Here is a 27640-nt window from a genome sequence, read left to right on the forward strand (position 1 = left end):
TTGACAGAATATTTGATCGCAGTCTCCGGGCGTACACAGGCTCTTCTAGGCCCTGTATAGAATCTTGTTCACGGTTGTTGCAGCGGGCCGACAATTCAATATTCAAACCTGATTCTCTCCTCGGACATGCGCCCGTTGAACCTATCAAATCATTCCGATTATTTAGGTGTCTGGCAGATTTCCAGTACACGAGTCTTTCCTTGATCGACAAGAGTTTTAAAGCGTGCAGGCACATTGCAAGATCGATGCCTCGCAGAGGAAATGTGCACGAAACCTAGAATACACCTTCGTTTTGACTCTATCCACGTCGGCCGAGGAAAAACTAAAAATGGAATGTGCGCACTAGCGTCCCTCAAATTTGGCCCGCTTGTAGAATGAGTATGTCTGTCCTGAAGTTGTGTGGGTTATTGGGTCTGGATATCCTGCACAAGATGAAAAAGAATGACAAGCGCGGGGAACGATCTGATTAGTTTGATTTTAGTATGTCCAACTCGTTGCATAAATCATCCTACTGTCTCCGTTTGATAAATTCACTCAGGATGGTTTGGAACACATAAAACGTAACTTAAACCCAGTCGTTGCCCGGATCTTCGTCTCCGCCATCGCCCACGGGAGACTAACACATGCACTTAGTTCATAGTAAAACAAACGCTATATTCCTTCCACATGTGAGATATTAGGCTTGTTATCGTTGACGTAGACGAGCGCCTTGGAGCAGACCGGGGAAGGGAATTGTCACGATCAACGAAGTTATGATAGAAGCACCTTGTCCCAGTCTCTTAACGAGGTGGCCCACCTTGTTCGTCGAGCGATGCTTCAGGGGAGATTCAGCTGCATCTGCACTGTATGATTACGTGGAGGATGAGGAGGGGAACGAAGTGAAACTTGACTGAAGGGGTGATGTTCCGATTTTATACAGTGATGGAAGAGGATATGCTGACTCGTACTTTGGAGACACCGCGACCGCTCGTGATGTCTGAGGCTCGATTCCGTTGACGAGATGGCGTTTGCGCTCCTGAGCTGCTGAAGATGTTAATGCAGTCGGTCCTTGTGCCACCTCTTTTTCTTTACCCTTCTTTCCCGGAATGGGAGGTCAAGCCATCGTCCGTTTCTGTTTCTCCTGAGACCGATAACCTAGTCGCACACGACCTAGCCGATCAGTAAGTGCCATTGTAAAGTGCCCTTCCACCACTTTTGGGAGAATTTTCGTCTCCATAGGAATGGAACAATCGTATGTTGGCGAGAGCAAGCCGAAGATAGGAGAAACGGACTTGTGCTTCAAGGCTAGTTGGGGCACTCGGGGCGGCTTTGGGGTGACTGCCTGCTATGAAGATGATGAAAGAGGCTGAGAACTCCGCCAGCCCGCTTTTCCCCCTTTTCTGATCCATTTCGAGCGGTCCCTCGCGGCCTCTTCTTCAAGATCAGCAGGCAAAAACTAAGGCTCTTTCTCTGTTTGCCTTTCTAGTTTGATTCCTTCTTCTAATCTTCAATATCCTCCTATCAAATTTTCCTGTATCTGTTCTGCCAGGACTGCCACGAGTGTCTTGGACCAGTTCTATTTGTTATCGACCTAAATCAGCGTTAAAACTCGTTTCACAAGATAAAAATGAGAGAAACTTGCGTTTTACCTCAAGGCGTATGTACAGAGCGCTTCCGCTTCTGTATTTCTGGGTAGAATCATGTGTCGCAATGTATTTCATCATTTTCATGAGAATGGATGTCCGCTGCGGTGAAGTCCGCACAAATACTAGAAAAAACATAGTAAGTCAGTGACATTAATCATGCACGTAAAAGTACAGACCCTTTCACTGCTTGCTAGTTCAGTATATGCATATGCAGTAGTACCAGGTCAAGTCCGAGGTGAACTATGGCATCTCGTAAGCCTTGACGCGTCCGAGAAATCACGCCGACCATCAATGTCACGTCACGCCCTCCAAATATTGCTTTGGATGATGCACACGGGCCCTCGTTAAATGTGAACGATGACGAAGAGCTCAAAGTTGCGTATTGCGTTCATTCACCCTGACTTAGGAATAGGTGCGTATCTCATGGCAAATTCGAATATGGAGCTCAGCTCATATTATGACACGTAGGAGGAGCCGAAAGGCTGGTTGTAGATGCTGCATTGGGTTTACAATCCCTGGGTCACTCTGTGGATATATACACCTCTCATCATGACCAGCATCACTGTTTTGACGAGACAAGAGACGGTACGTCAGGAAATACTCGTCAAAGGACCGCGTCACCATTGCACAGCTCTCCTTTACAGGAAGATTGCGCGTCCACCATGTAATTCCACCACTACCTCGGTCTATACAGGGAAAGTTTCACATCATGTTTGCACATGCAAGGCAGCTGCATCTCACAATGCACCTCATATGCACGTCAGCGCATCAATATGACGTCTTCTTTGTTGATCAACTCTCTACTTGCATACCGTTCCTCCGAATGTTGTGCGGGAAGCGCGTCATTTTTTACTGCCATTTTCCGGACAAGCTTCTTGCGAACGGTGCCTATGTAGAGGGCCAGCGGGGGAAGAGCGTCAGTATCTTGAAACACATCTATCGCTTCCCAATGGATTGGCTAGAGGAAGTGACTACGAGTATGTGTACCAACGCTCGTACAGAACTCACATTGACTGGAAACCCAGCACAAGCTGACATGATTCTCGCCAACTCAAAATTTACTGCACGAGTAACCAAGTCACACTTCTCTTCCCTTAGACACCAGTTGAAAGTTGTGTATCCTGGAATCAATATTGAAGCCTATATTTCGCCAATCGACCCATCAGATTCCGATATCCTTCAGGTCTCCTCGTGAGTGTATTTTTTGCCTTCTTTCATGCACGACTTTCAAACACTCTCGGTGAAGACAACGCCGGACATTATTGTCCCTTAACCGGTTTGAGATGAAGAAAAATGCTGCTTTGGCAATAGAAGCATTTGCGATTCTGCGAAATAGGGATCCGAAAACATCAGATGTGAGGCTTGTTCTTGCTGGTCGGTTGAGTAAAAGTCATCATACGAGTTCCTTACTGACTATCTTCCAGGTGGCTATGATCCTCGCCTAGAGGATAACATACGCACCCTGAAGTCTCTGATTGAACTGGCACAGTTCAGTGGTCTAACTTACAACGTCATAACCCCGTTGCAGTCCCGCGTGGCAATACCATCGTTCCCGAAGATGACCCCGAATGAGCCGGATATATTGTTCCTTTTAAACTTTACCACTACCCAGCGTTCAGGTTTACTCCAGGCTCAATCTACACTCGCTCTATTATATACTCCAGCTAACGAACACTTCGGGATTGGACCAGTGGAAGGCATGATATGTGGCCTGCCAATACTTGCCTGCGACAGCGGTGGCCCCACAGAGACCGTCGTCGACCAGCCAGCAGGTCAGAGGACCGGATGGCTCTACCGACCCCAGCCATCGGTGTGGGCTCAAGCATTGGAGGAAATCTGTAATCTCTCAGAGACAGATAGGAAAGCGCTCTCGCAGAGAGCTCGGGACCGTGCCAAGAAGATGTTCGGAATGGAGGCGATGGCGAAGTCCCTCGAGGCAGTTTTGGAAGAAGCAGTATCTATGGGACAAGTGTCAAGAACGGGGATGTGGCTTGTGATGTTTGCAGTTCTAGGGTTATTGGTGGTTTTAATCTTTCGGTATGGATCGTTTTCAGGATAGCTCTTTGATTGTGAATGGACAGGACCTTTTTTGCGGTTATTTGATAGGTCAGGACCATATCAAAAGTTGCGCGTAATGGCGAAGTCCTTGAACCACGTATACTGTTGTTTGGGAGTGGCCCAGCCGTCTCCGTGTCCGCCGAAGAAAGTGCTAAAGAAAAGCCCAACAAAACCAACCGCTGATTCATCGCTGGAATGACTGGTACTATTATCCAAGGCAGAGATCCTGTCGGCGACGAGGATCCTCAGTGCATCTTGCGTTGCATGGATGACAGATGATCGAGAAGCCACAGCTTCTTGCGCTGTGGCTGTCACTGCCAAAATTCCCAGCAGACCACCTTGTGTTTGTGGCGGAGTTGGCGATGTCGAAGACTTGGAAGTAGTTTTTGATTTCGACTTATTAGGTGCGTCACGATAAAATATATCTGTCCGGTTGATAACCCGCATCCCATTAACAAACAAAGCGAACGCTCCATCCTGCTTTCCAGGCGTGTTGAGCACAACGTCCTGGCGCAATGACGTCCAGTTCCCTGTGCTGTAGTGGAACGATCCCCTTCCGATCGAGAGTCCGTACTCGGAATCACAGACGGATTGGGGATCGGAACATAACGCATTTGTTTGCTTCCTCTTTGGAGCGTACTGTGGACAGGTCAGCTCTTTAATAACATTATGACTAAATTGACAGACTAGATAAAGTTCGCCGGCACCACCTTGCCTCCACATTAGTCGTGTGCTAAAGCAGTCTTCGGCAGCAGCGCCCCCGGAACAGCCTGTATGGCCACCGTACAGACCAGGAAGTTTTCCCCCTTTCACCCAGTCAAAATTCGCAGGAAAGTAGACGCTATATTCCATTGTGACATTCTTGGCATCGCTCAGGTTCAATGGCGACGCATAAAACTCCGCCCCACCTGGGGATTTGCTGGAAGGGTTGACGGAGTATGCTGGGTAAACAAGCTGTAAGGCAGCGGTGAAGTCTGTAACGTTCTGTGTGACCGTTGTGCTCTCTGGCTCGATTATATCCTGGGCATATACAGATCCTCCTGGTACGATGGCAAGTGCAGAGACATTGTCGATGATGGCGACATTCTGCTTCCCGCTGGGAAAATGAGTGACGTTAAACGCAGACAAGTCTTTCATGTTCGGAGGAGTCGTCCATGTTGTCCGACCGCCCCACGACGTGCTAGTGCTGGTCACAGTGGTTATTGCAGTCGCAGTCTCGACGACTGTAGCCGTAGACATGGGAGTGACTACAATCGTAGTTGTCACGATGTCGGTGACTACGATTGTATCGAGTGTTGTGACGGCAGCTTCTGAAGGGATTGACAGGTAGGTTGTGCCGACAGAGATGGACATTGGTGCCGGACTGTGGAAAGACTGGCTAACGGAGGGAGAGATCACCGCAGAGGCCATCTGGACGGTTGTGCTGACACCCCCAGGGACTGCAGGTGCGGTCAAAACACTCGGTATAGCCAGCGCTATTATAAAAAGTAGAGCCATTAATGCCATCCTGCAGAGAGATTATCGCTTTTCTAGAGAAGCATGCGTGTGACGCGCGCTACGCAGACATGTGCAGATGAGATTTAATGTGAATCCAGCAGTCCAGAACAAAAACTGGTTCGGCGATCATCAGCAGATGAAATTCAAATCATTGGTACCGATCTGATCTTTGACAAGGAAAGTCGTATTTGAAATCTTCCTCTCAACTATACGAGTTCTAGGACAATCGTTGAGACAGTATCTGCTCGAGTTCGAGCTTGATTCTCGAATTATGGTTCCAGACCTATGAGGATACTTCGTATTGGTAAAGGGCTCTATTTGCTGGGCGCTCGATGTTAACACGACAAACCACATTCTTGTCCTACAGTAGATAGTTACCTAAGACTAATTCAGGACGGCCGTCCTTCCACAAAATCTAGGATGGCTTCGTCAGAGGGTCGATGCTCCATATCCTGTGACCAACAACTCTGAATGAAATGCCAGTCGACGTCGCTGACCACATGCGCAGGCGGCCTTTTGGGTCTTATCCCTCGTGATATGCAGTTGATGATTGCTTCATATCTGGCAATATAATGGTATGGGATCTTGCCCTCCAAAACCTGCAGGAAGATGAGCTGATTCAGTGACGATCATCCGAGTAGGCTACGTGCCTGCAGCATGATCCCTCCGAAAGAGTACACATCGCTTTTTGGACTGAATTCCAGTAATGTGTTACCTTCATCATCGAATATCAAGTATTCTGGCGCCATGTATGGTGCGGTGCACGTGGGATTGGTGGGCAGTAATGCCTGACTCATTCTTTCGGGAAGGAGGGCAGAGAGACCGAAATCGGCAAGGCTTGCTTTTCCATTCTTGTCAATAAGAACATTATTCTAAGAAAACTTCAGTTGGGCGTTTATGGATCTCATGATGGCATACGCACTCCGCTCAAGTCTCCATGGATGATTGACTGCGAGTGGACTACAATTCAGTGTTAATAGGCTCTTACATCAACGATAAAATCACTGAACATACGATATTGGAGTCCGCGAGCTACATCCCTGAGCTAAAGAGACCTTAGCATGATGAATATGGTGAGATAATGATTGACCCAACCAGTGCAAATTTTGCATTGTAGGAAAGCATCTTATGCTTACGCTGAAGATATCCAGTCAAAGTGCCATGATGAAACCAAGGAGAGATGAGTGCTGGGAGGGAACCAAATCCATCCGTAACTCCAAGGAGAGGAACAATATTCTCATGCTCAAGTTGCAACCATAGCTTGATCTCTCGGAACAGTCGCTGATGGACCAAAGTCAGTAAAATGAGACCAGAAAATATATGCCAACTACTGACATTGATGATCTTCAACACGTCTGGATTCTCACCAAATTTTACTTCCTTGACTGCAACCTAAATCGATGGAAGGAATTTAGACAAAAATCAACTGAAAGGCACCTACGTCATCGCAAGCCATTGTAGAAGAGATCTGGTAGCGGGAGCCCAATTGTGGGACGCTAGCATCCATGTCTCTTGCATGGAGCCTGCACCTATGAACATTTGCAAACCCTCCAGAATTGTGGTGATCTTTGTTTAGTCGTTGGACTGAGTTTGTCAAATCAACGGCACTAAAGACGATGAGCCCAACAGCGGCATCCAGCCAAAGATAACTTACCCGCAGCCTAGGACTAAGACTAAGTAGCGGACCTTCTCGATTGAAGGACGAGATGTCTCCTCAGATAGGCACCGTCGAACCAAGTTTAGCTGCACTTCATCCATCTGAGTCAAGATTCGGTGAGGCACTGCATAAGAAACACTTCGCAAGAATTCTACCTTCACAGTCGTGTCAAAAGGCTCTGTGCCCTTTAATTTGTCCGAAAGGACTTGGCCCTCTTCTGAAATCCACCAATAGGGCAACTTTCCCGCTAAAACCTGGAGAATACTTGTGTGAAATGCGTCGAGGGCTATTTTGCTCCCATAACACACCAGAATCGCGACGCAGCCATATGAGTATATGTCTCCGGCTTTTGATGGTCTTGGTGCCTCTGCTCGATAATCATGCGTAATAGACTCGGGTGCAATGTACCTCGCGTCTCCTGGGAGCTGCTCGCTAAATATTTGATTATCTGCGATACGTACGCGGCCTGAACCATCACAGAATATGGTGTCCTGGAGATGCGGTGAGATTCCTTAGCACGTTACCCGAGTAATCGAAGCATACACCCGTTAGATTACCATGCACAATGCCCTGCTTATGCACTGAGGGGCGTATGAGTTCCGTGCGTTGTTGGCTATGGGATATACTGACGATATTCAATACCATCCGCCACCTCAAATAGCTGCCCATTCGAGGTCAGAACTGAAGGGCTTATCCGTGCCACAAAATATCAACTTACAATATCGGACTTTTGACGTTCAGACAAATTGAAGCGATTTCGTTTGAGGTGGTCGTGCAACGAGCTGCGCGGTGCACGCCGAGGGCTTAGCTCCGCACTGGCAGGTACACAGGAGATCTGAAATCGTAGTTTGCATAGTTGGCTTCCTGGTATGAGGCGCTATTAGTACATAGTAGACAAACATACTCACCAATCAATAGAGCAACCAGCCTGACGTTGAAATAGTTCCAGCAAATGCATAATAATCTCGACGCCAAGGCGATTCACAGCGCCACAAAAGTGACATTGGTAGTCGATTTCAGAGGTCCCCTGTTGGTCAATTATAACCCTCATCACAGTCTTCGTGCCTGCTTCGATGCTTTGCCATTCGTGACTTGTAGGTTGGGCTAATCCTGTGCCCCTGTCAATTGACGACTCGTACTGTTCTTCCTCTGTGACATTATTTCGGGCTGCAATCGAGTCACGTTCAAACAGAACTTGAAGCATCTTATTGAGTTGCTAAAGAAACCGTGGTTAAGCTTCTTAGATTGTCATCGTTGTGAGGCAGACCTGGAACGAGGTGTAGAAGTTCACTGGTGTTGGATGTTCGTGGTTCTGACGACCCTCCGGCACATTGCGAATTTTGTTTTGACTTTGTTGCAGCTGAAACCACTAGAAAAGTAGAAATTTGTTAATTTAAATCAGGAAATATCTAAAGAGTAGAACCCAACTAGACAGCCCAGTAGATAACGGTCAATTTCAATGGAACATTTAGCGATAGCTTGTGCGACAGATGTATACGAAAGACGACGTATATGCAAAATTTTCAGCTGTGCGGAGGCTTCTTGCAGAATCCTGAGTGCGGCTCGATCCCAAGTAAATTCAAGCACACATCGACAAAACGCATACCTAACTAAGGAATATCTCCGAGATCGTTCAAATGGATCCCGGGCAATTGTGGCGTTCCACAAATACCAGTTTACTAGACGATGAAGTCGTAATGTCAGACGATCTAGATCCACCTTGTGCTGACCACAACTCTGTTGGAGGCCTTTGAAATCAATATGTATCTTCATAATGGAATAAGGTCTCACATATATAACTTGTAGGATGGCCGATAATCTAGCAATAGCAACTTCCATTAGAGGGCAAGCAAATGACATTGTACCTGGGTCAGAAGCTTCGCGAGCAGATGATACACTCCAGGAGTATCTGGCGGAAGAAACATTGGTGGAGACATCGAGACCTAGTTCACTGGACACAGAAACAGAGTGTGCTGGAGAATTTGAAGAGATGAGACAATGGACGTCTGCGGGGATGGAGCCATCGCGCTCATGCCAGTCAGTGACTGACAAATTGCGTTGTATGCATCTGAACTCTGTGGGACGCCTCCGACGAATTGCGAATACCTTTCCCAAATGTTCACCAGGATCGTTGATAGAAACCATGTGAGAGTGCTCCAAGGAAGGCCGCCGCGCCGGGCGAGGTATTTAGCCTGAGGCAGCCTGTGTAGTACTTGCTACTTATACAAGTTCCACCCGACGAACTTGAGAGTAACACAGCCAAAGCACAGCACCAAGCTTTGAAATTACGAGACTTCAATGCTGCTCTTGATGCATGTTTTTGATCCTGGAATGATTGGTTCCCATCACGTACCTCTTGGCTGACTCAGCACACTGCACTGCTCTTCATCAACGTTTGTCATCAAACATCATCTCCAGTAGACTTGCAGGAGTACCAAGCTCATTACTTAACCTGCGATTTGAGCAGGGCGGTTCACAAGACAACAGGAGTATGCATGCTGTCTCTTGGCCATCGGAGGATAGCGGTAGTAGCATGCACTCACACGTCATGCTTGCACTCGTTGACTACGAATACGACGAGCTCGTCCAACGCTATTTTGTCGATACCATTCATCTCACGAAACTATTGGAACAGTCGAAGGAGAGGTGGACAAAATCTCACTGAACGATACCGCAGACTAGAAAATACTCTTCGAGGGAAAAATGCTATCGCGAAGCAGATATCTGAGATTTCTCAGGACGTCGAGGATGCATTCCAAGGCCAGGTCGCCTTCATCGACATCCTCCTCGCACTATGGTGCGCAAAACGCTCCCAATACCATCGCGGGCCTTTTGATCCCCGAAGAACCCATACCACCTTCAGATGAAGGTAAATGTTTTACCAAAGGCAAGTTCCCAGTGTCTAACATAGGGCAAGAATGTTGCATGTCAGGATGTGCAATTTGTGTCTATGACATTTATGAAGAATCTCTGGAAGCTTACAAGAAGTCGATTGTGGCCTTGCGCTCCTCGCTTTCCGCTCTTTCAATACCAGATTCCGAGTGGCCGGACCGCGTTCGAACCAATCCACCAGCTGCTGAAAAGAGGCAAGATGTCATCCTCAACGCTTTCGAAGAAATGGAACGTCAGTTGAAGGAGAAGAAGGAGCGAAGAGCTGCAGTTGAAACAGAGAGTTAGTTTGTGGCTACTAGCTGGAGCTAGCCAATACTAACATTCGGCTTCCGATAGAAAGGATGAGAGGAGAATTAGTCTTAGATGATACGATGATGTCTCCTATAAACATCCAGATGTTGTATGAAGGCATTAAGTGGTTACTATTCCCGAAATGTTGACTAGTATTATGGCTAGTAGGAGTTCACCTATGTCTGATTGGCCTACGACGACATTAATTTGGGTTTGACTTCGTTTATACTAAGCTAATACATGGGTCGCGCATGGTACAGTCAACATTAACAGCCAAACTCCTCAACGTATCGAGGAGCAGTTTTTTTGTTATTCCGGTGCTCGTGTGCCTCCTCGAGCTAAGTCGTGCAAGGCCCCATTACTAGACCAAGTTATCTGCTGTAGTATGGATTGTACTAATTTGGAATCTGCCTCCGTCACAATTCATGTGGCCCCTTGTCATCTACTACTACATATGACTTCTAGCACCGCATTCAAGACCTTCTCGATAGCGAACGACATATTTGAAGTTTCGCCTCAAGATGAGATATATGCCTTTGATGTCGAGGCTAATAAGCGGATAAACCGGGAGGCACCATGGGACAAGGAGTATGTCGGCAATCCCATATCACTTGAGCAGGCCTCATTGACCTCTCTGATAGTCCACAATACTTCAAATCATGCAAGATCTCAGCCGTCGCTTTAATAAAGATGGAAAGCTCGAACAGTTCAGGCTTCAACGCGAAATCTGACACTGTTTCTTCTGCAGGTTATTCATGCACGATCAGGAGTGCCACATGAGATCATGGGACTGATGCAAGGCAAGGTTATGGGAAACTCGCTTGTCATCATGGACTCCTTTGCACTTCCTGTGCAGGGCACGGAAACGCGTGTTAATGCTGCGAATGAAGCAAATGAGTACATGGTAAAGTATATCTCGGAGAGCGAGAAGGTATGGGATCGAGCCTTCCGGACAACTTGCGCTCACTCCCCTTAGGCCAAAAGATTGGAGAATGCCATTGGCTGGTACCACTCACATCCAGGCTATGGGTGCTGGCTTTCGGGGATAGATGTGGACACCCAAATGAACAACCAGCAGTTCCAGGATCCTTTCGTGGCCGTCGTGGTGCGTCCATTCTGTTCCGGCCCGATTGCTGGTCTGACTCTCAATGTGATAGATTGACCCAAATCGCACAATCTCTGCTGGCAAAGTCGATATTGGTGCCTTCCGCACGTACCCATCGAATTACACGCCTCCTAACGTATCTGCTTCCGAATACCAATCCATCCCCCTGAGCAAAATTGAAGACTTTGGTGTGCACGCGAACCAGTACTACCCACTAGACGTGGAGGTGTTTAAATCGAGCTTGGATACTGAACTGCTTGGTCTGTTGTGGAATAAGTACTGGGTCAACACGCTCAGCCAGAGCCCTTTAATTTCTGTGAGAAGCTTCTCCTAGTTTCAATTGTTTTCTCATACAACCACATGCATAGAATCGGGCGTATGCAGTATCACAGATCGTAGATTTGCATCAGAAACTCTCTAAGGCCCAGGCCACAGTGTCAAGCACACGGGCGCCTATGCCAATAGTGAAGGGACAGGAGGAGAAGGCATCAAGCGTACCCAAAGTATATCATCGTTTCAATTATCCGTGCACTAAATATTCATGCTTGTTCGTTGCAGAAGGACGAAAAGAAGAAAGAAGACAATCAACTCGCAAAGGGTGTGAAGGATAGGTAGGTTTTTGTGTTTTTGTGTTTTTGTGTAATCCATTTAAACTTATGTTTTGATAGCATTAAAATTGCCGCAGAGGCTCAACACGGTTTGATATCTCAGGTTTTGAAAGATATCGTTTTTTCTTCGCGACCGAGTCAGCAGGCTGGGGCCATTCACGTCGCAGAGATGATTGATACTGCAATGAGTGTCGAATAGATCTGTATTTCCTAATCATTTGTACTTTGTATGGTACAAGTTACACTACATCCTCATGAAGAATCTCCATAACGATTGATCCGAAACAGATCTCGGAGAGCAGCAGGATTCGCCACAGCCACAAACATTGACAAACAACTCCCTCAAACCTTGTGTACATAGTGGTCTCGCCCTCCTCGCCAACGTCAACGCCTCAAGAATAAGTCAATCTCAAAGTAAGCAACTCATTTATGACGTTCCCATACATACAGAGAGCTTTATCGAGGAAAACAAGCTAGAAAACCTGTTTCTCTTGATGGATGTTCATTTTCGTGTCTGGATGTGTACTGACATGTTATACACCAGATGGGCCTTAAAGAATTCCAGGTCGTCGGACGCCACTTACCCACCACAAATGAGCCCAACCCTAAAATCTATCGCATGCGCATCTTTGCTCCTAATGAAGTTGTTGCAAAATCCCGGTTCTGGTATTTCCTCAGGTACGCTATCCTCTAGACTTTTTTGAGGCGTCTTGTAACATCCACTCAGGCAATTGAAGAAGGTCAAGAAAGCCAGTGGTGAAATCATTGGTGTCAACGTTGTGTGTATCCCTTGCAGCCGTTCAAGTGGCAGGCGGAACGGGATTGCTAACGGTCTATATGACCTGTGTTACAGATACATGAGGCAAAACCTCTGAAGGTCAAGAACTTCGGTATCTGGCTCCGCTACGACTCGCGATCAGGAACCCACAACATGTACAAGGAGTTCCGTGACCTCACTCGTGCTGATGCAGTCAAAAGCCTTTACCAGGATATGGCTGCCAGGCACCGTGCCCGCTTCCGGTCGATCCACGTATGCTCTATCATTTTCCCATCTTTCATCACGTTGATATTTGCACTTCCTTAGATCCTCCGCGTTGTTGAGATCGCTAAGACTGATGATGTCCGCCGCCCCTACATCAAGCAGCTCCTTACCCCCAACCTCAAGTTCCCTCTTCCTCACCGTGTCAGCAAATCTGCTGCGACATTCGTTGCTACTCGTCCTTCCACTTTCTGATTGTCTTTTACGATGTGAAGGCGCTACGGAGTATGGGTTTGCATGCATACCTAAGTACGGGTTCATATGTAAAATTTCTTCGTCCTGCAATGGTCGATATTCACATGCATATATGGCATCCAAGCTCATGATTTTCATCTTTTGCGAGATCTGTAGGTGATCGAAACTCGACGATCTATCGTGGGTGATTCTACCTGTCGTTGATCACGGAACACGTCGGCATGATCTGACTCATTCATCACGTTGTAACATGAATGGAGCTCCTGTTGAGCAGCTCTGGTGCTCTCAAAATACGAAAGACGTCGTGGATGGTCTTTGATAGCCAGGCATAATCTGGGTCACTTGTCAAAGACGGTTTTAAGCTGTGCATACGTTCCTGTCCGGAAGAAATCAGCGCCCAGCCTTTCATTACCTAAGTTTGCGCAGCCGCAGCGTACTACGGTGGAAGTCCATTAAGCTGAAGTTCCCATAGAGTAGTAAAAATCTTAAAACCGACTCTAACTTTGCGATAACTACACTGCAGAATGATCATCCCTTTACAGGACCCTACCATGACAGGTTCAAACCCATCTGAACTCAAATCTCCACAAGATATCGAGAATGAGCTTGCCGCAGAAGCAGTGCGCAAAAGCTTTCTACTTATCCCACTTTACTGATCTTGCTTACAGCCTCCTCCATCATATTATAACAACACCTCTGAACAAGATGCAGTTGCGGGTGCATCCTCTTCTAGCAGTCCTCTTCAGCCTGCATTCAAGTCTAAACCAACAAATTACTTGCATCTCTTCAATGAGAATAGCTCTGTCAAGGGGCAGTACGTCATAGACCCTGGCATGAGCATCCCCACCTCTCTTCTTCCACCCCTGTCTCCAGAAGAGAGCGAGGCAGACAGAAAGAATCTATCCTTGCACTCGAAAAATGGATCTGTCAATGCAGAAATATGGCTACTTGGTGCTCAAGACGCCCAACCCTTCGATTCTAAGAAGCCCACAAAACGCACGATACTCGATATAGGCTCTGAAAATGGTTCTATCACTGCGCGGGTTGTATGTCGTCTATCTGATTGCCATGGGCTTTTCGTTGATCGGAATTCCAGCATACTACTCACAGGGCTGCGCCTTTCTTGTTGAACATTTCTGCGAGTAACGGTGCTGTGAACGTCTCTCTTCCGCGCTCTTTTAACGGTCTCCTTCTTCTGACGACCAAGCACGGCTCCGTCTCACTCTCCGATACTCTTTCCGAGAACTGCACGCATCTCAGTCAAGTGGATTTGACTCGCAGATATTTTGTTGGAGACTTCTCCACGCTTGATGATAGCGATTGGCCTGGGGATGAACTGCGGGTAGAAGGAAAACATGGAAAGATCAGGATAAGATACGTTGAAGAGCATACCAGTGCAGACGATACCAGCAAAGGAGGTCTTTTGAGTCGGTTATTCGGGTGGTAGTGGGTACTTTTTGGAGTCACTTGTACGACTATTTTCCAATTCCCGACTCTGTCGGATCGTTTACGTTCTGAATCCCACTCCTCAGGTCCCGCTCTTCAATCACGTCTGCTTTCCCTACCAATGTCACTTGGGCTGACGCATATAATCGCCCACTTTCTCTCAGGAATTGACCTATGAGTTAATATCTTGTATGCGTCCGGACAGAGAACAGAGACAGACGCATGCGTCACAAAAGGCTCTAGAACAACTTCCGAAAAAGGAAAGATTATCCGAAAGCGACAACCAGGTGCCTGAATTTGGCCTGAATACTAGGGGCGTGTGATCAGTCCTCAGCATGTGGCCTGCCTTTTTGTGTCGATCATTCGTTGCCGCAGTACGCAGCCGCAGTACCTTGAAAGCGCCGCAGCGTTTTGTCCTTGCATGCGAACTCACCCCAATTGATGACTTTACCTCCATCACCACTCAGTAGTCCCCAATGATCATCTCAGAGAAGCAGCTCCAGGATGACTATACAGAGGTGGCAGAGGCCGGGAAAGATCAATCAGAAGCAGGGAACAACGCCATGGATGTTCGTTGATGAGATATTTTCCAGACACTGCCGCCATCATTGACTACTGTCCGTAGGATGCACCACCTCCAGCATATTCAAAACCTGTGCAACACACATCAAGTTCACGTCCCACGGAGCTTCAGCCTCCTTCCAAGCCTACCAATTTTCTTTCGCTTATACTCAAGGATAAAGCCATACGAGGCTGTTATGTCATCGACCCTCTGATGGAAATACCCCCTAGTCTGCTTCCTCCAATGAATACTGGAGAAACAGATCAGGAAAGAAAGAATCTTTACCTTCGCACAAAGGATGGGAGCATCGATGCTGATATTTGGTTGATCGGTCAAGAAGAAGCTGCTCCTAGAAATGGTAGCCGCACTACCCTCTCGCTAAGTTCCGACGATGGAAGTATCACAGCTAAAATCGTGAGTATTGATCATTATTAACATCGCACCGCCTGATGTGCCCTAGAATACAGTCAAGATCGTTGCGTCATTCCTGTTGGACGTCTATTCACGCGATGGACGAGTAACCGTCCTTCTACCTCGGTCGTTCCACGGTTTGCTTCTCTTGACTACCAGGCAAAGTGCAAAGCTTTCCGACGATCTTCTGCAACAGAGCACTATATTAAGCACTGTGGGGCATACGCGGCGATATTTTGTCGGTGACGTTTCGCATCGGTTTGATGGCAATGATTGGGATGGGGATGAGCTCAAAGTTGTGTCTCGGGATGGCAGGATTATGATCAGATACAAAGATGAGGCAGAGCTGCCAAAACTTGGTTTCTTCAGTCGAATATTCAGCAGCTAGATTAATGACGTACGAATACTTATAGGGGTTGGTTCAAATTGGTCGGCAGAGGGCCAGAGGCCGCTGCTTACGGCTGCAGACCGCTGTGATCACGGAACTGCCTCGGAGGCCCATTAGGCAACTCCCCACGCACGGTGGTGCAAGATAATCACTTCCGAAATCCGATGATCATCTCCGACTCAGATCGGCATCGTCCGACTCTCCCTTTTATCAGAGCAACTCTCGCAAACCTTCAATCTCAAGTCTCTTTCTTATCCATCATGGCCAACGTTTACGTGAGTGTCATATCGGCGATATTCGCGACGAGGCGACTTATATCTGGCTTATCTGATTTTATAGTTCGACATCACCATCAACGGTAACCCATCCGGGCGCATCGTTTTCAAGCTCTTCGATGACGTTGTACCGCGAACCGCGAGAAACTTCCGCGAGTTGTGCACCGGTCAAAACGGTTATGGATATGCTGGCTCTGGCTTCCATCGCATCATCCCATCCTTCATGCTTCAGGGTGGTGACTTCACCAGAGGCAACGGAACTGGTGGCAAGTCTATCTACGGCGAGAAGTTTGCTGGTGAGGATCATAGGCGCCACTAGAATGCGGCATCTAAACTTGATATATTTCAGATGAAAACTTCCAACTAAAGCACACCAAGCCCGGACTTTTGTCCATGGCAAACGCAGGCAAGAACACCAATGGCTCGCAGTTCTTCGTCACCACCATCGTCACTAGCTGGCTCGACGGTGCTCACGTAGTGTTTGGTAAGGATGTTCATTCAGCAGATGTTGAACAAAACTAACTTATGTATCAGGTGAGGTTGTCGAGGGCATGGACCTTGTGAAGGCGATCGAGAAGTACGGGACTGAATCTGGCAAGCCTAAGGCCGAGATCAAGATCGCCGCTAGCGGTACAGTGTAAGATATGTGACTAATGCAGAAAGGTTCGGAGAAAGAAGATACTTTTATTCGTCACGAATGAGTTGTACGTTGTTAGAAAACCAGTATTACTTATGATCTTATCGATATGCAATTCAATCGTAGAGATTAGATGATCATAGATCCATGAAACGTTACGTTCAGTTCTATTCATAGGTGTAGCCTATGTATATATATAATAATTGTAAGGTTGAGTTCAAAGGACAGATGACTTCCTTCGAGATGTGGGGACGTGCTTGGAGCGGGGAATCAGCGTACTAGGTATAAGTGTACATGAAGTCCTCAATTATGGCTAGGCCGAACGATTATGTAAAAACGGAGGCAGAAGGAGGTGGCGTTGCTGAACTTGGCAGGGTGGAGTACCAACGAGTGGCGGTATGAAAGGGTATGGTTTTTGGCATTTGCAGAACAATGAGAGCTTTATAGAGATTCCGGGCAATTGTGTTGGAACTGGAGTGACAGTAACGAGAAAAGGGAACAAGGGTCGACAGCAGTGAAGGATTTGGTTGGGAACTGGGACCGTGCTGGTTGACGACGACGTTGAGATAATGAAGGAAAAGAAAAGGATGCATCCGTATGACTCGGATGCGAAGCATACGTGGATGGCTGGATAAGTCCGAGCGTGTTCGTTTTGAGTACATGGTCGGGGCATAGAGAATATACGGTCCTTACAGTATGCTTGATTGCAAGCAGATAGTTTTATGGCCGGCCTATATATGCAAAAGTGAGCCGAGGTGAGTACATCAGTACGCGAATGCAGCGAAGTGAACCTCAGATTCATGAATTGGAGGAGCCATAAAAACAATGCATTGAAACGAGGTTAGATGAGGAGACAGTTGGTAACAAAATTAGTAAGAAGGCGTTTACGCGAGCACAAGTCACAAGTGCTGGCCCATCTGTGTCATGGTGGCTGGGTTGATAATTCCTTCCGTTGTCTGGTTCTCTGAAAGAGTTCACAACAGTGGACTTCCTACACGAGTAAGTTTGAGTGAGTAATGTTATAGAACCTTTGAGTGCTCTCTACTCATGGCCGGCTTCCTCGCCGGACTTGCATGCGGATGTGAACTCACTGGATTTTGTGGCAGAAAAGAAACCTCTGTAAGGCGGCTGCAGACAGGGTACTGAAGCTTGCTGGAGTGTACCTTGAGCGCTGTGTGCAGAAAGTGAGGTTGATGCACACTGGATACAAACTTGTGTGCTGTCAGTGGGTTGCTCGGATTCAGGAAGTCTGTCAAGGCTACCGCACGATGTCACTATCATCTCGTCAAACCTTTGCCGCACCAGGATCTTTACCACCATCTCTTCGGATCCTAGGAGTCTCTCATGCCTGCTTGTCCGTCTACTACTTCCTCGGTTCAGTGTTTGCTTATTTCCTACGGTACTCACACGTCCTTGTTTGCAACTCTCAGTCATGTCCTCCCTCCAGGTGACTAGGACCGCAATAGAAAGCCTATAAGAATGATGAGTTTGACATGATGGTGGTTGGCATAGAATGGTGGCTGGTGACGTAGACGCTGCGGAACTTTCCGCCGATCACGTCCCCAGCGAAGTCTGTGCACACCGCAAACTTCATACAGACGACCATGTCCTAGTCCTACTAGTACATGTCCCTGACTGCTGTGTGGCAAGTGGAAAAGAGAAGCCACGTGCTACACAGCTATACTCACATCAGAATTCCAGGTTGCCATCAACATTACGCTTGACTCGGGAGTTTTGGTTTTTATTTTATTTTAATTTTATTTTCGCATTCACCTTCAACTCAATGGCAAGATTTCCAGTGAGCAGTGTCTATTCCTGCTAGATCCTGACCCAACGTGAGGCTCGATCGCCATGGTAGCATTAATCCTGTGCTCTAGCAAAGAGTTAATTTGCATTATTTTCCAATGGCAGGGATCAGATATCAAACATTCACTATCCATGCGAGGCTAGTAACATTTTATTTGAAACGCTGATGGCACAGCGCTATATACGGAATTGCCGTACATTTTCAATGCCAACGTTCTTGTATCCCATGCCTGGGCCAGTGATGAATACCTCGGAAGCGAAGCAAATGTGGGTGATGCATGCATGACTATGTATCCTGATAGCGACTGAATTGTTCTGCATGGACGCCCTTCCACGAGCCGGATGTGCCTCCTCTGCCACTTTACTTTTGATCCCCCTTGGGCCTTGATCGTCATGGTGGCCACAATCAGTGATGTGCTGATGGGCCAACTAGAATTATGCAGCTGCAACACTATATATAAAGCCGTCGGCTTGCCGGTTTCTGGGAAGTGTTTGACTGCAGACTTACATCCATAGTGCTATTGCGATCACGGTTGGCATATAACGGATCGTCTCACATTCTCAACAGTCTTCTATCGTATGCTGGCTCATTGTACAAATGGATACCACCACGGAAGCGCAGGAAATGTGAGTGATACACGTACAGATTGATCATGTATGCGGCTGATGACGACTGGATATTTACAGATTATTATGCATGTATACCGGTCTGGTGGGAGACAGTAATCAAGCTTAGCTTTATCTTCAGTCTCGGGATGATGACTTGATGTTCCAGGTATCCTGATGTACGACCACATGGCAACCCTACCCGAAGAAATTGCTTTTATTTGGCGTCGTCCAAAAGCCCTGTCTGCAACGCTATTTCTGGTCAATCGCTATTTCGCTCTGCTCGTCAACATCTCCTGCTTAGTTATAATGTATTTGCCGCTTTCTTCTGAGGTTCAATGGTTTCATCACGTGTATACTGAACTAGCAGGCTCATAACTTCTTTCTATAGAGGTTTGTCTTGCTTTGGTTCTTGAATATTGCTCAACAAATACTTAGCTGTTCAGGGTATCTTCTGTTTAGACAGGTGTCTTTTGTTTTCCAAGCAGTCGTTGTTTGCCGTGAGTAGAATTTCATTATTGCGAGAACCTTATACACTAAGAATTGAAGTCATAATGGCCATTCGCACTTATGCTCTATACGGCGGCAGTAAGCGCCTGCTTACTTGTTTGACAATCATAATGTTTTCTCTTTCCATAGCAGTTTCTGTGCGTCTTCGCGTATAATTTTACACTCTTGTACTGATTATCTCTAGGCGGGATCTCTGGGGCATTATTCAAGCGATGCAGTCCTCTTGCCAGGAGTTGGCTGCTATGAGACTTATACAGCAGCGACGTACGCCACCCTCTTCGTTGTTGTGTATGATTATTCAAAATTTGTTGCAGAGCCACCCGTCAGTGAATTCCAACCCTAATTTGCATGCAACTCGATGTCACAATCTTACTCGAGTCCAATTACAGGTCTTGGGTTGGCATGGCTGGCAGAGATGGTATTCCAAACGCTGATCTTCATCCTGACAGTGTACAGGATTTTCAAAACTAGAAGCTTGCTGCGGCTGTCCCTGGTCACCAGGAGAAATATAGTTGATATCGTATTTCACGATGGTGAATTTTTCGTTGCATCTGATTTGTGCACGCTGACTCAATCAAATGCAGGTGCGATGTATTTCGGGTGAGGTTGCTACCCGAGATCGTGATTTAGGTAATTCTGATGTGATCATCTGCATGCCCTTCAGAGCCATGGCGCTTGTTAATATACCGAACATCCTGACGTATTATGTGAGTGAACGAATGAACATCGAACGCGTCGCAGACTGCTTACAGCCTGAATTAGTCTGGTTCAGTGAGCCAGACCTCATATTCAGGTTTCCTATTTCCTGACGATTGGCAAGGTTGGTATTAGAGGCAGTCTTTCTACATTGACTAGCTGGCGAGTTATTGTTGCAATAAGCACGAATTGATATTAATTGTGACATCTAGCTTATCCGTTACTCTCGTCTCTCGACTGATGCTCAACCTACACAAATCTATCGACACTGGCATTCTCTCCATCCCTGCACAGAACGAAGGTCCCAGCCTTGCTGTCCTTACCACCAGGATTAACGTACAGTCCGCTACCTCCTCTCAAGATTAGTAGGTTTATATTGGATTCTGTTTCTGGACACGAAGTTACAGAGATACTTGGTGGGAGCGAAAAGTTCTTGTAGTCGTTTTTTTGAATGGAGGAGTGGACCGTGACCGTGGACGACGCTGCACCCGCAACAGCAGCTATGCGTGTTGTATGCTAATTATTTTCCAATCATCATATATATATATACTCGTCCATAATCAGACAAAACTGCAAGCCTCTCAACGACGGGAATGTTGTTGGAGCACGAGATTGGGGATCAAGGCTTCAGTCAATACTTCGAAGTATCTTATGATTAACCTGTCTGACTTTATTAACCCTCTCTCGGGATATGCATGCACTTGCGACTTTATCGGATCTGTTCCTGACAAGAACTTGTGCAATGACATGACGAGGAAAGCGGTCCACACGCCATATGCATGGTACACCAGGCACATCTATTTCGAAAAGAGAACGAACGACTACATATTCTCATTCGTCTATGATCTATCTATCCTGCCAGGTCCAAGGTCCTTGGCATACTAAATACCGTATATCGGTGCTGCATGATGGGTGTGAGTAAATTCAACGCCCTCGCGCAATTCGGACACTTGACTTATATATCACGTCCATAGCAAATTGTGTCTTGCCACATGAGGTGTTATGCGTCGTGCAACTTACCCGTAAATCATTAACCTGAGTGCATCTTAGGAGCGATAACATCTGGCCCCAACTCCGGTCCCAAGGCAACAAACTGGAAAACACGAATTGAAGCCGAAATTTCGTGTACATTTTCAGATCAGTAAATTAGGTGTACATATCGTGTAGGTATACAATCTCAAAGTCTGCAATATCGAACTCCTTGCAATTCACAGGTTGGGCGTGACTATGACTGGATACTACATGCAAAGTCGTCAGAATGCTTCAATCAACAAGGTGGGAAGACGCACGGAATTGATTATATGCCAATATGCACGAACAGTATGCGCTGGTCCAAGGGAATTATGATGTCCTTGTCACAAGCCAACGACTGGACCGCTCTGTGCAGCGCCCAGGCAGCTCGTTTGGAATTCATTGGGCCATCCCCGCATAAGTTTTTGTAGAATGCCTTGACTAAATGCTGCACCGTACTATCGGTGACCTTCCACATTGTCCCCACGACGCTGTTAACCCCGGCAAATTGCAGGCCAGCCGCTAGGTGTATCACTTCGTCGGGAGTATCAAAGTCACCGACTGCGGTCTCACAGGCTGAAAGAAACGCAAATTCATGCCGAGACAGATCCGCTTGCGTGATATCAAGGAGCGAAAGCGGCTGATCGCGCATAAGAAAGGCTGACTTGAAGGGTTCGTCAACTTTCTGTGTCCCGTGACATGCGAGATGGAGCCAAGTATTTTACCCGCAACGCACACAATGCTCTCGATCTCGTGGCATCCACGCTGGTAACCTTAGAGAAGGAAACAGTAGGGGGAGGGAGCAAAAGTCCCCGCACCAACTCCAGCTCAGGCTCCACAGCATCCAATTTGAATGAGGCACCGGCTGGGAAATCCTGACCAATGGCCACGAAGGGCACCGACAAGGACCTGTCATGACTTCTGCGAGCCTTGATCAGCGCGGTGAGCGATGGTGTGTATGAAGAGATATACTGCTGCGAAACGGACTTTCCCTTTGGCCTGTACTCGCCAGCAGCATGTAACGGCATGAAATTGAAGAGAGACGTCGGGCACCACCATATTCGGGAACCTGGACGTACGATTCTACCCAGACTTTCGACCACCGGGCCAACCACACCGTCCCACAACTCTCTCAAAGCTTTTATCAGCGCTGTTTGGTTCCCTTTAGGACTGGCCTCTTTTTGAACTGCCTCTCGGAGTTCTGGTACTAATTTGACGAGTTTCTGCCAATCGGTAGGGAGTTGAATGCTAGTCGGAGGTTGCTTGTGCGGGATGATGATGGCGTGGCACGACGCCTCGCTTGCGATGAGAACGATGATAGGCCCATCACGAGCTGCATCTTGAAGATCGGAGAATAAGGGGGGGAGGAGGAAGCGGGAGAAGCCCTCGATCTTCCGGATCTCTCCTACAGCTCTATTCCACTCCGCCACTAGACGTCTGTACCGGGCTTCCTCTGCTTCTCTATCGACTCTCGAGTTTCCTTCCGAATAGTTCGCAGGAGGTTTGTCGAGGAGGGAGCTGAGGTTTCTGAATCTCTTCATCAGGGCTACTCCATGATCGCCGTGAGTCTGAAGGCTGTCAAGAGGAGTGCGGAGTCGTGTCATCTGGGTCCAGATGATAGTCCTGCCTTGTTCCAACAACTCGACAGCGCGACACACATCACCACTACGAAGAGCACAGCATGCAGCATCAACGGCAAGCGTACGTGGGAATTCCTTCATGATATTGTGACGAGACGATACGGAAGATGTTGTAGACATATAAGCGTCCAGAAGTTGCATAGAAGTTGCATATGCCTCCAGTTCAGTGGGATGTGAATGTTGAGAAACTTCATCAACCCAACGCAGGCTTATTCGCAGGCGGGCTAGCAAGCCTCCGGGGACGATATTTGCCGCTGCCTTGAAATGATACATGGCAGCATTCAGACTATCAGTGTCTTCACTTGCGCCAGTATCGCCAAGGCTTGAACGATGGAACGACAAACAAACGCTAGCCAGCGAGCTATGCACTAGTAATTGACGAGGATCATGTTGCATCATCAGAGCTAATGCACAGCGTAGGCTCTCTCGCGACTCCTCGAGGTCTTCTCTGTTGCCTCTGTGGTCAAAGCGGGAGGAGAGTTGATTGGCGAGGTTATTTAATGACGTGGACCGATTTGTGTGACCGACCGGGCGCAAGGCCAGCGCTTCCCTGTCAAGTGCAATAGCCTGATCCAGGTCTTCGGCGTTGCCTCGGTGCTCAAAGCAGGCGGAGAGTTGAGTCGCGAGGTTATTTAATGACATGGACCGGTCTGTGTGACCGACCGGGCGCAAGGCCAGCGCTTGCCTGTGAAGTGCGATAGCCTCATCCAAGTCTTCGTTGTTGCGCCGGTGCTTAAAGCGAAAGGAGAGTTGAGCCGCGAGGTTATTTAATAACCCTGACCGATCTGTGTGACCGACCGGGCACAAGGCCAGCGCTTCCCTGTGAAGTCTAATAGCCTGATCCAAGTCTTCCTCGTTGCCTCGGTGCTGAAAGCGGAAGGAAAGATGATTCGCGAGGTTATTTAATGACCCGGACCGATCTGTGTGACCGACCGGGCACAAGGCCACCGCTTCCCTGTGAAGTCTGATAGCCTCATCCAAGTTGTCATCGTTGCCTCGGTGTTCAAAGCGGGAGGAGAGTTGAGTCGCGAGGTTATTTAATGACATGGACCGATCTTTGTGACCGACCGGGCACAAGGTCAGCGCTTGCCTGTGAAGTGCGATAGCCTCATCCAAGTCTTCGTCGTTGCCCCGGTACTTGAAGCGGGAGGAGAGTTGATGAGCAAGGTTATTTAATGACATGGACCGATCTGTGTGACCGACCGGGCGCAAGGCCAGCGCTTCCGTGTGAAGTGCGATAGCCTCATCCAAGTCTTCGTCGTTGCCCCGGTACTTAAAGCGGGAGGAGAGTTGATTAGCAAGGTTATTTAATGACATGGACCGATCTGTGTGACCGACCGGGCGCAAGGCCAGCGCTTGCCTGTGAAGTGCGATAGCCTCATCCAAGTCTTCGTCGTTGCCCCGGTGCTTAAAGCGGGAGGAGAATTGATTCGCAAGGTTATTTAATGACCTGAACCGATCTGTATGACCGACCGGGCGCAAGGCCAGCGCTTGCCTGTGAAGTGCGATAGCCTCATCCAAGTCTTCGTCGTTGCGCCGGTGCTTGAAGCGGGAGGATAATTGATTCGCAAGGTTATTTAATGACCTGGTCCGATCTGTATGACCGACCGGGCGCAAGGCCAGCGCTTGCCTGTGAAGTGCGATAGCCTCATCCAAGTCTTCGTCGTTGCCCCGGTGCTTAAAGCGGGAGGCAAGTTCACTCGCGAGGTTATATAATGACATGGACCGATCTGCGTGACCGACCGGGTGCAAGGCCAGCGCTTTCCTGTGAAGTCTGATAGCCTCATCCAAGTCGTCATTGTTGCGTCGGTGCTCAAAACGAAAGGAGAGTTGAGTCGCGAGGTTATTTAATGATGCGGACCGATTTGTGTGACCGACCGGGCACAAGGCCAGCGCTTCCCTGTAAAGTGCGATAGCCTCATCCAAGTCTTCGTCGTTGCCTCGGTGCTCAAAGCGGAAGGAGAGTTGAGTTGCAAGGTTATTTAATGACGTGGACCGATCTGTGTGACCAACCGGGTGCAAGGCCAGCGCTTCCATGTTCAGTGCGATAGACTGATCCAAGTCTTCGTCGTTGCCTCGGTGCTCAAAGCGGAAGGAGAGTTCAGTTGCGAGGTTATTTAATAACGTGGACCGACCTGCGTGACCGACCAGGCGCAAGGCCAGTGCTTCCATCTGAAGTGTGATGGCCTGATCCAAGTCTTTGCCATTGCCTCGACGCTCGAAGCGAGTTCCCAGCATGGCAGCCAGATTACATAGCAATTGCCCTCGGTAAGCATGTCCGGTATTGTAGTATCGCAGTGCATCGTAATGAAGGGATATCACTTCATTTAAGGCACGGGGCTCATCTCTCTCCAAACACCGCTGTGCTCGATGAAGAAGCTGATTTGGTGATAACGGGAGTATGGGTGCGGCAGGCCGCTCCTGCTGAAGATCATTTGTATCTATGCTTCCAACAGAATGCAGAGCGGATGTTTCTATTGCAATCAAAGCTGCTCTGTAAATGTGACTGTTGGCGTGACAGACATCAAGTACTTCGCTCAGTAACTCTTCAGCTGTGTCGGCATCTCTTTGAAATTCCCGTCTCGCGAAGCGAGAGAGCAGAGAAATAGCAAGATGGAGTTGGGTGGTGGGTCGGTCTGGATGACCAGTGGGATACAAATCAAGTGCGTCTTGAAAAAGTGAGATAGGTATGTCGAGGTCGAGGTATCTTCCGTTGGCTTGGCAACTAATAAACTTTGCAGTGGCTAGATTGAACATTGCTGCAGGGCGGTAGGGATGATCCACAGGGCAGAGATCTGAGGCGCGTTCGAAGTGATTTATGGATTGGTCGAGATCATTGTCGTTCTGCGTCCTGCGGTATCGTGCGAGAAGACGATGTCCGGCATCCGTCCTTTGAGCTAACGCATCCATATCGCGAGATGTAAGCTACAAATTACAGGGATCAGCATTAGAATCCCAGACTGCATTGACCACTCACGGTAGTAAGGGGACAAAGAATTCTCCCATCGTTTTGATCAGAAAACCGCTGCTCCACCACCATGAACAGTGAAGTACAAGTAGATACGACTTCGCCCTGCTTCGGTTGAAATTTTATGGCTGTGATAGTCGTTAGCATCCGTCAGGCGTTATTTGCAATGGACAATACTGACGATGAGACCTTTCGCTGCGATCCAGCAATTCTCCAACAGAGATCTCGAATGTGCGCAGGAGTTCTCCGTGACAGAGCATGTGACCCAATTCAAATGATGCATACACGCTGACCCGAGCTTTAGAAGATGACTCGCACGACCTCGAGTCTTTCTCAATGCCTGCAAGACAAACGGGGTTGAAGACCACTTACAGAAGAATGCGCTCGTGCCATTCGACGACAGCTTCATCCACATGTGCAGATTTGTTGCTTGTCCAATATTCAGCACCGTTAACCTTGATTACCACATGGAAGCCAGCGGGAATCCGTCGAAGACCAAGAGCGAGATCGGTTGCGCGAATGGCTTGAGGGAAATCGTTAATACGAGCTGGATAGAGATAGATGACACATACAAGTAATGACGACTTGTTGCACTCCACTGAGGTGTATCTCTCCCAAGTCCTGTGTGTGTTCTGAATGGCTTGGCTCCTCATCTATGACTGGGAGGGCATCATCGAGTGGATCAGACAGGGAATCTGTCATGGGAAATCATGGGCACCGCGTGCTGAGTAAAGGTAGATGACACATACTGTTGATGGCGACTTGTAACATTTCACTCATCACCAGGTTTGTCTCTCCCGAATCTTGAGGTTGTTCTGGTTGGCCCAGCTCCTCGCCTGATACTTGGAGGCTATCATTGGGCGGGTCTGACACAGAGTCTGTCTCGAAACAAAACAAGAGAGTAACGACGAGATAAAGTGCCGCCAAGAATGTTTTTGGAAATTATCGGTACGTGGTAAATGAAGATGGGTGACACATACTATTGACGACAACTTGTAGTGTTTCATTGATCACAAGGTTTCTATGTCCTGTGTCCTGGGGGTGTTCTGAGTGACTGAGTCCCTCTCCCAAGGGTGGAGTGTAGTCATTGAAATGGCCAGGAACGGATCTTGACATGTGGATAAGGGATGGATTTCAACTAACACTTGAGAATAAGATGTGTATTGGAGGTCACGAAAATACTGCAGAACCTGTGAGGTCCCGATGGCTTATAAGTGAGGGGGTCACGGCATGCATGTGGCATTCCACACTGTGCTACAGCACTGATGTCATTAGGACCTAAGTGACTCGCAGGATATCGCGCCACGCATAACCTGTGCATCATGTGCAGTGGGCGTCAGATTTGTGCAACAGAAGCACGTTGTAGCCTGTATGGTGCGATATTGATTAAAGCACCTGAAACGAAAAGGATACCGGAGCAAGGCATTCCATACTTTCGCAAGAATTCGAATACTACGAAGCCGCACTGCCTGGATGTGACTACCCTTAAGCTTGACAGGCCATCATACTGCTCTGAGTCTGAGAGAATAAATATGTTGCGCGAGAAGGAACGTCTATGACTGCATTTTGCTGCAAGGAGCACACGTGCATCAAGGATAACATCGAAGTTGATGCCGGCCACCAGCAGGCATTATGTAATCACATCTAGTGCTTCTTCCATTGGCATAGTTTCTAACTTTGCAATGCCAGGTTCAAAGTTTCCAACGATATCCACGAA

At 47.8% G+C, this 27640-nt stretch overlaps 13 protein-coding genes across 13 annotated transcripts; 8 read left to right on the top strand and 5 right to left on the bottom strand.

Moving 5' to 3' along the window:
* Positions 1-1982: 1982 nt before the first annotated feature.
* Positions 1983-3684, top strand: EDB93DRAFT_1083352 (glycosyltransferase family 4 protein; the record flags this gene model as incomplete). The annotated part of the gene is made up of 6 exons (XM_041445758.1): positions 1983-2037; positions 2094-2214; positions 2274-2602; positions 2651-2816; positions 2872-2999; positions 3050-3684. The coding sequence occupies 6 exons, from the start codon at positions 1983-1985 to the stop codon at positions 3682-3684; spliced, it is 1434 nt and encodes a 477-aa protein (XP_041308671.1).
* A 59-nt stretch (positions 3685-3743) lies between these two features.
* On the bottom strand, positions 3744-4820 carry EDB93DRAFT_1240040 (uncharacterized protein; the record flags this gene model as incomplete). Its single annotated transcript, XM_041451707.1, has 3 exons — positions 3744-3862; positions 4097-4322; positions 4371-4820. The coding sequence occupies 3 exons, from the start codon at positions 4818-4820 to the stop codon at positions 3744-3746; spliced, it is 795 nt and encodes a 264-aa protein (XP_041308672.1).
* A 519-nt stretch (positions 4821-5339) lies between these two features.
* EDB93DRAFT_295796 (kinase-like domain-containing protein) lies at positions 5340-7138 on the bottom strand. The gene is made up of 10 exons (XM_041456008.1): positions 6993-7138; positions 6835-6938; positions 6622-6787; positions 6516-6572; positions 6276-6461; positions 6195-6225; positions 6103-6140; positions 5831-6052; positions 5559-5779; positions 5340-5501 (listed from the first exon to the last, which is right to left on the bottom strand). The coding sequence occupies exons 2-9, from the start codon at positions 6936-6938 to the stop codon at positions 5570-5572; spliced, it is 1014 nt and encodes a 337-aa protein (XP_041308673.1). The 5' UTR covers positions 6993-7138; the 3' UTR covers positions 5340-5501; positions 5559-5569.
* A 424-nt stretch (positions 7139-7562) lies between these two features.
* On the bottom strand, positions 7563-9185 carry EDB93DRAFT_295897 (uncharacterized protein). Its single transcript, XM_041456009.1, has 4 exons — positions 8629-9185; positions 8266-8574; positions 8105-8206; positions 7563-8053 (listed from the first exon to the last, which is right to left on the bottom strand). Exons 1-4 carry the CDS (start codon positions 8980-8982, stop codon positions 7742-7744), a joined length of 1077 nt encoding a protein of 358 aa, XP_041308674.1. The 5' UTR covers positions 8983-9185; the 3' UTR covers positions 7563-7741.
* A 30-nt stretch (positions 9186-9215) lies between these two features.
* On the top strand, positions 9216-10237 carry EDB93DRAFT_1139358 (uncharacterized protein). Its single transcript, XM_041449239.1, is given in 3 exon segments — positions 9216-9578; positions 9598-9706; positions 9755-10237. 3 exon segments carry the CDS (start codon positions 9333-9335, stop codon positions 10012-10014), a joined length of 615 nt encoding a protein of 204 aa, XP_041308675.1. The 5' UTR covers positions 9216-9332; the 3' UTR covers positions 10015-10237.
* An 84-nt stretch (positions 10238-10321) lies between these two features.
* On the top strand, positions 10322-12042 carry EDB93DRAFT_1139360 (JAB1/Mov34/MPN/PAD-1 ubiquitin protease-domain-containing protein). Its single transcript, XM_041449240.1, has 8 exons — positions 10322-10608; positions 10662-10712; positions 10768-10951; positions 10997-11125; positions 11178-11441; positions 11494-11628; positions 11684-11736; positions 11794-12042. Exons 1-8 carry the CDS (start codon positions 10406-10408, stop codon positions 11930-11932), a joined length of 1158 nt encoding a protein of 385 aa, XP_041308676.1. The 5' UTR covers positions 10322-10405; the 3' UTR covers positions 11933-12042.
* EDB93DRAFT_1139362 (60S ribosomal protein L18A) lies at positions 12043-13416 on the top strand. The gene is made up of 5 exons (XM_041449241.1): positions 12043-12147; positions 12278-12411; positions 12461-12512; positions 12587-12763; positions 12818-13416. The coding sequence occupies exons 2-5, from the start codon at positions 12278-12280 to the stop codon at positions 12965-12967; spliced, it is 513 nt and encodes a 170-aa protein (XP_041308677.1). The 5' UTR covers positions 12043-12147; the 3' UTR covers positions 12968-13416.
* Positions 13417-13518: 102 nt separating this feature from the next.
* EDB93DRAFT_1249344 (uncharacterized protein) lies at positions 13519-14414 on the top strand (the record flags this gene model as incomplete). Its single annotated transcript, XM_041452845.1, has 3 exons — positions 13519-13587; positions 13636-14013; positions 14064-14414. The coding sequence occupies 3 exons, from the start codon at positions 13519-13521 to the stop codon at positions 14412-14414; spliced, it is 798 nt and encodes a 265-aa protein (XP_041308678.1).
* Positions 14415-14597: 183 nt separating this feature from the next.
* Positions 14598-15856, top strand: EDB93DRAFT_296409 (uncharacterized protein). Its single transcript, XM_041456011.1, has 3 exons — positions 14598-14982; positions 15039-15389; positions 15436-15856. The coding sequence occupies exons 1-3, from the start codon at positions 14890-14892 to the stop codon at positions 15772-15774; spliced, it is 783 nt and encodes a 260-aa protein (XP_041308679.1). The 5' UTR covers positions 14598-14889; the 3' UTR covers positions 15775-15856.
* Positions 15857-15977: 121 nt separating this feature from the next.
* EDB93DRAFT_1204359 (putative cyclophilin) lies at positions 15978-16826 on the top strand. The gene is made up of 4 exons (XM_041450969.1): positions 15978-16049; positions 16114-16345; positions 16399-16533; positions 16584-16826. The coding sequence occupies exons 1-4, from the start codon at positions 16035-16037 to the stop codon at positions 16688-16690; spliced, it is 489 nt and encodes a 162-aa protein (XP_041308680.1). The 5' UTR covers positions 15978-16034; the 3' UTR covers positions 16691-16826.
* A 2145-nt stretch (positions 16827-18971) lies between these two features.
* On the top strand, positions 18972-20949 carry EDB93DRAFT_296019 (uncharacterized protein). The gene is made up of 14 exons (XM_041456010.1): positions 18972-19119; positions 19180-19214; positions 19268-19409; positions 19561-19598; positions 19648-19686; positions 19741-19745; positions 19793-19872; positions 19923-19930; positions 19998-20141; positions 20193-20208; positions 20273-20315; positions 20371-20379; positions 20429-20466; positions 20517-20949. The coding sequence occupies exons 1-14, from the start codon at positions 19091-19093 to the stop codon at positions 20668-20670; spliced, it is 780 nt and encodes a 259-aa protein (XP_041308681.1). The 5' UTR covers positions 18972-19090; the 3' UTR covers positions 20671-20949.
* Positions 20950-21133: 184 nt separating this feature from the next.
* EDB93DRAFT_1139393 (uncharacterized protein) lies at positions 21134-21491 on the bottom strand (the record flags this gene model as incomplete). Its single annotated transcript, XM_041449242.1, has 2 exons — positions 21279-21491; positions 21134-21218 (listed from the first exon to the last, which is right to left on the bottom strand). Coding segments are annotated over exons 1-2 (221 nt in total), but the record flags the coding sequence as incomplete, so codon positions are not given.
* EDB93DRAFT_1275877 (TPR-like protein) lies at positions 21210-27039 on the bottom strand (the record flags this gene model as incomplete). Its single annotated transcript, XM_041454401.1, has 8 exons — positions 21210-21975; positions 22052-25880; positions 25933-26051; positions 26105-26244; positions 26296-26446; positions 26496-26618; positions 26673-26801; positions 26904-27039. 8 exons carry the CDS (start codon positions 27037-27039, stop codon positions 21602-21604), a joined length of 5001 nt encoding a protein of 1666 aa, XP_041308683.1. The 3' UTR covers positions 21210-21601.
* Positions 27040-27640: the final 601 nt, after the last annotated feature.

The sequence above is a fragment of the Suillus bovinus genome, assembly GCF_016758785.1.
Source record: "Suillus bovinus strain UH-Sbo-P2 chromosome Unknown EDB93scaffold_20, whole genome shotgun sequence".
In the NCBI taxonomy this organism is placed as follows: Eukaryota; Fungi; Basidiomycota; class Agaricomycetes; order Boletales; family Suillaceae; genus Suillus; species Suillus bovinus.

Coding starts and splice junctions, on each gene's coding strand:
- EDB93DRAFT_295796 (XM_041456008.1), bottom strand. CDS start 6,938: ATGGATGAAGTGCAGCTAAACTTGGTTCGACGGTGCCTATCTGAGGAG. Junction 6,788..6,834: donor GTCTTAGTCCTAGGCTGCGG/GTAAGTTATCTT, acceptor CATCGTCTTTAG/TGCCGTTGATTTGACAAACT. Junction 6,226..6,275: donor ACAATGCAAAATTTGCACTG/GTTGGGTCAATC, acceptor AGGTCTCTTTAG/CTCAGGGATGTAGCTCGCGG.
- EDB93DRAFT_295897 (XM_041456009.1), bottom strand. CDS start 8,982: ATGGTTTCTATCAACGATCCTGGTGAACATTTGGGAAAGGTATTCGCA. Junction 8,207..8,265: donor GTTATCTACTGGGCTGTCTA/GTTGGGTTCTAC, acceptor CTACTTTTCTAG/TGGTTTCAGCTGCAACAAAG. Junction 8,054..8,104: donor ACTTCTACACCTCGTTCCAG/GTCTGCCTCACA, acceptor CGGTTTCTTTAG/CAACTCAATAAGATGCTTCA.
- EDB93DRAFT_1139358 (XM_041449239.1), top strand. CDS start 9,333: ATGCTGTCTCTTGGCCATCGGAGGATAGCGGTAGTAGCATGCACTCAC. Junction 9,707..9,754: donor CATACCACCTTCAGATGAAG/GTAAATGTTTTA, acceptor ACATAGGGCAAG/AATGTTGCATGTCAGGATGT.
- EDB93DRAFT_1139360 (XM_041449240.1), top strand. CDS start 10,406: ATGGATTGTACTAATTTGGAATCTGCCTCCGTCACAATTCATGTGGCC. Junction 11,126..11,177: donor ATCCTTTCGTGGCCGTCGTG/GTGCGTCCATTC, acceptor TCAATGTGATAG/ATTGACCCAAATCGCACAAT. Junction 11,737..11,793: donor GCAAAGGGTGTGAAGGATAG/GTAGGTTTTTGT, acceptor ATGTTTTGATAG/CATTAAAATTGCCGCAGAGG.
- EDB93DRAFT_1139362 (XM_041449241.1), top strand. CDS start 12,278: ATGGGCCTTAAAGAATTCCAGGTCGTCGGACGCCACTTACCCACCACA. Junction 12,412..12,460: donor CGGTTCTGGTATTTCCTCAG/GTACGCTATCCT, acceptor ACATCCACTCAG/GCAATTGAAGAAGGTCAAGA. Junction 12,513..12,586: donor AAATCATTGGTGTCAACGTT/GTGTGTATCCCT, acceptor CCTGTGTTACAG/ATACATGAGGCAAAACCTCT.
- EDB93DRAFT_296409 (XM_041456011.1), top strand. CDS start 14,890: ATGATCATCTCAGAGAAGCAGCTCCAGGATGACTATACAGAGGTGGCA. Junction 14,983..15,038: donor CAGGGAACAACGCCATGGAT/GTTCGTTGATGA, acceptor TACTGTCCGTAG/GATGCACCACCTCCAGCATA. Junction 15,390..15,435: donor GAAGTATCACAGCTAAAATC/GTGAGTATTGAT, acceptor GATGTGCCCTAG/AATACAGTCAAGATCGTTGC.
- EDB93DRAFT_1204359 (XM_041450969.1), top strand. Junction 16,346..16,398: donor CTACGGCGAGAAGTTTGCTG/GTGAGGATCATA, acceptor GATATATTTCAG/ATGAAAACTTCCAACTAAAG. Junction 16,534..16,583: donor CGGTGCTCACGTAGTGTTTG/GTAAGGATGTTC, acceptor CTTATGTATCAG/GTGAGGTTGTCGAGGGCATG.
- EDB93DRAFT_296019 (XM_041456010.1), top strand. CDS start 19,091: ATGGATACCACCACGGAAGCGCAGGAAAT. Junction 19,120..19,179: donor ACCACGGAAGCGCAGGAAAT/GTGAGTGATACA, acceptor GGATATTTACAG/ATTATTATGCATGTATACCG. Junction 20,467..20,516: donor CTTTCTACATTGACTAGCTG/GCGAGTTATTGT, acceptor TGTGACATCTAG/CTTATCCGTTACTCTCGTCT.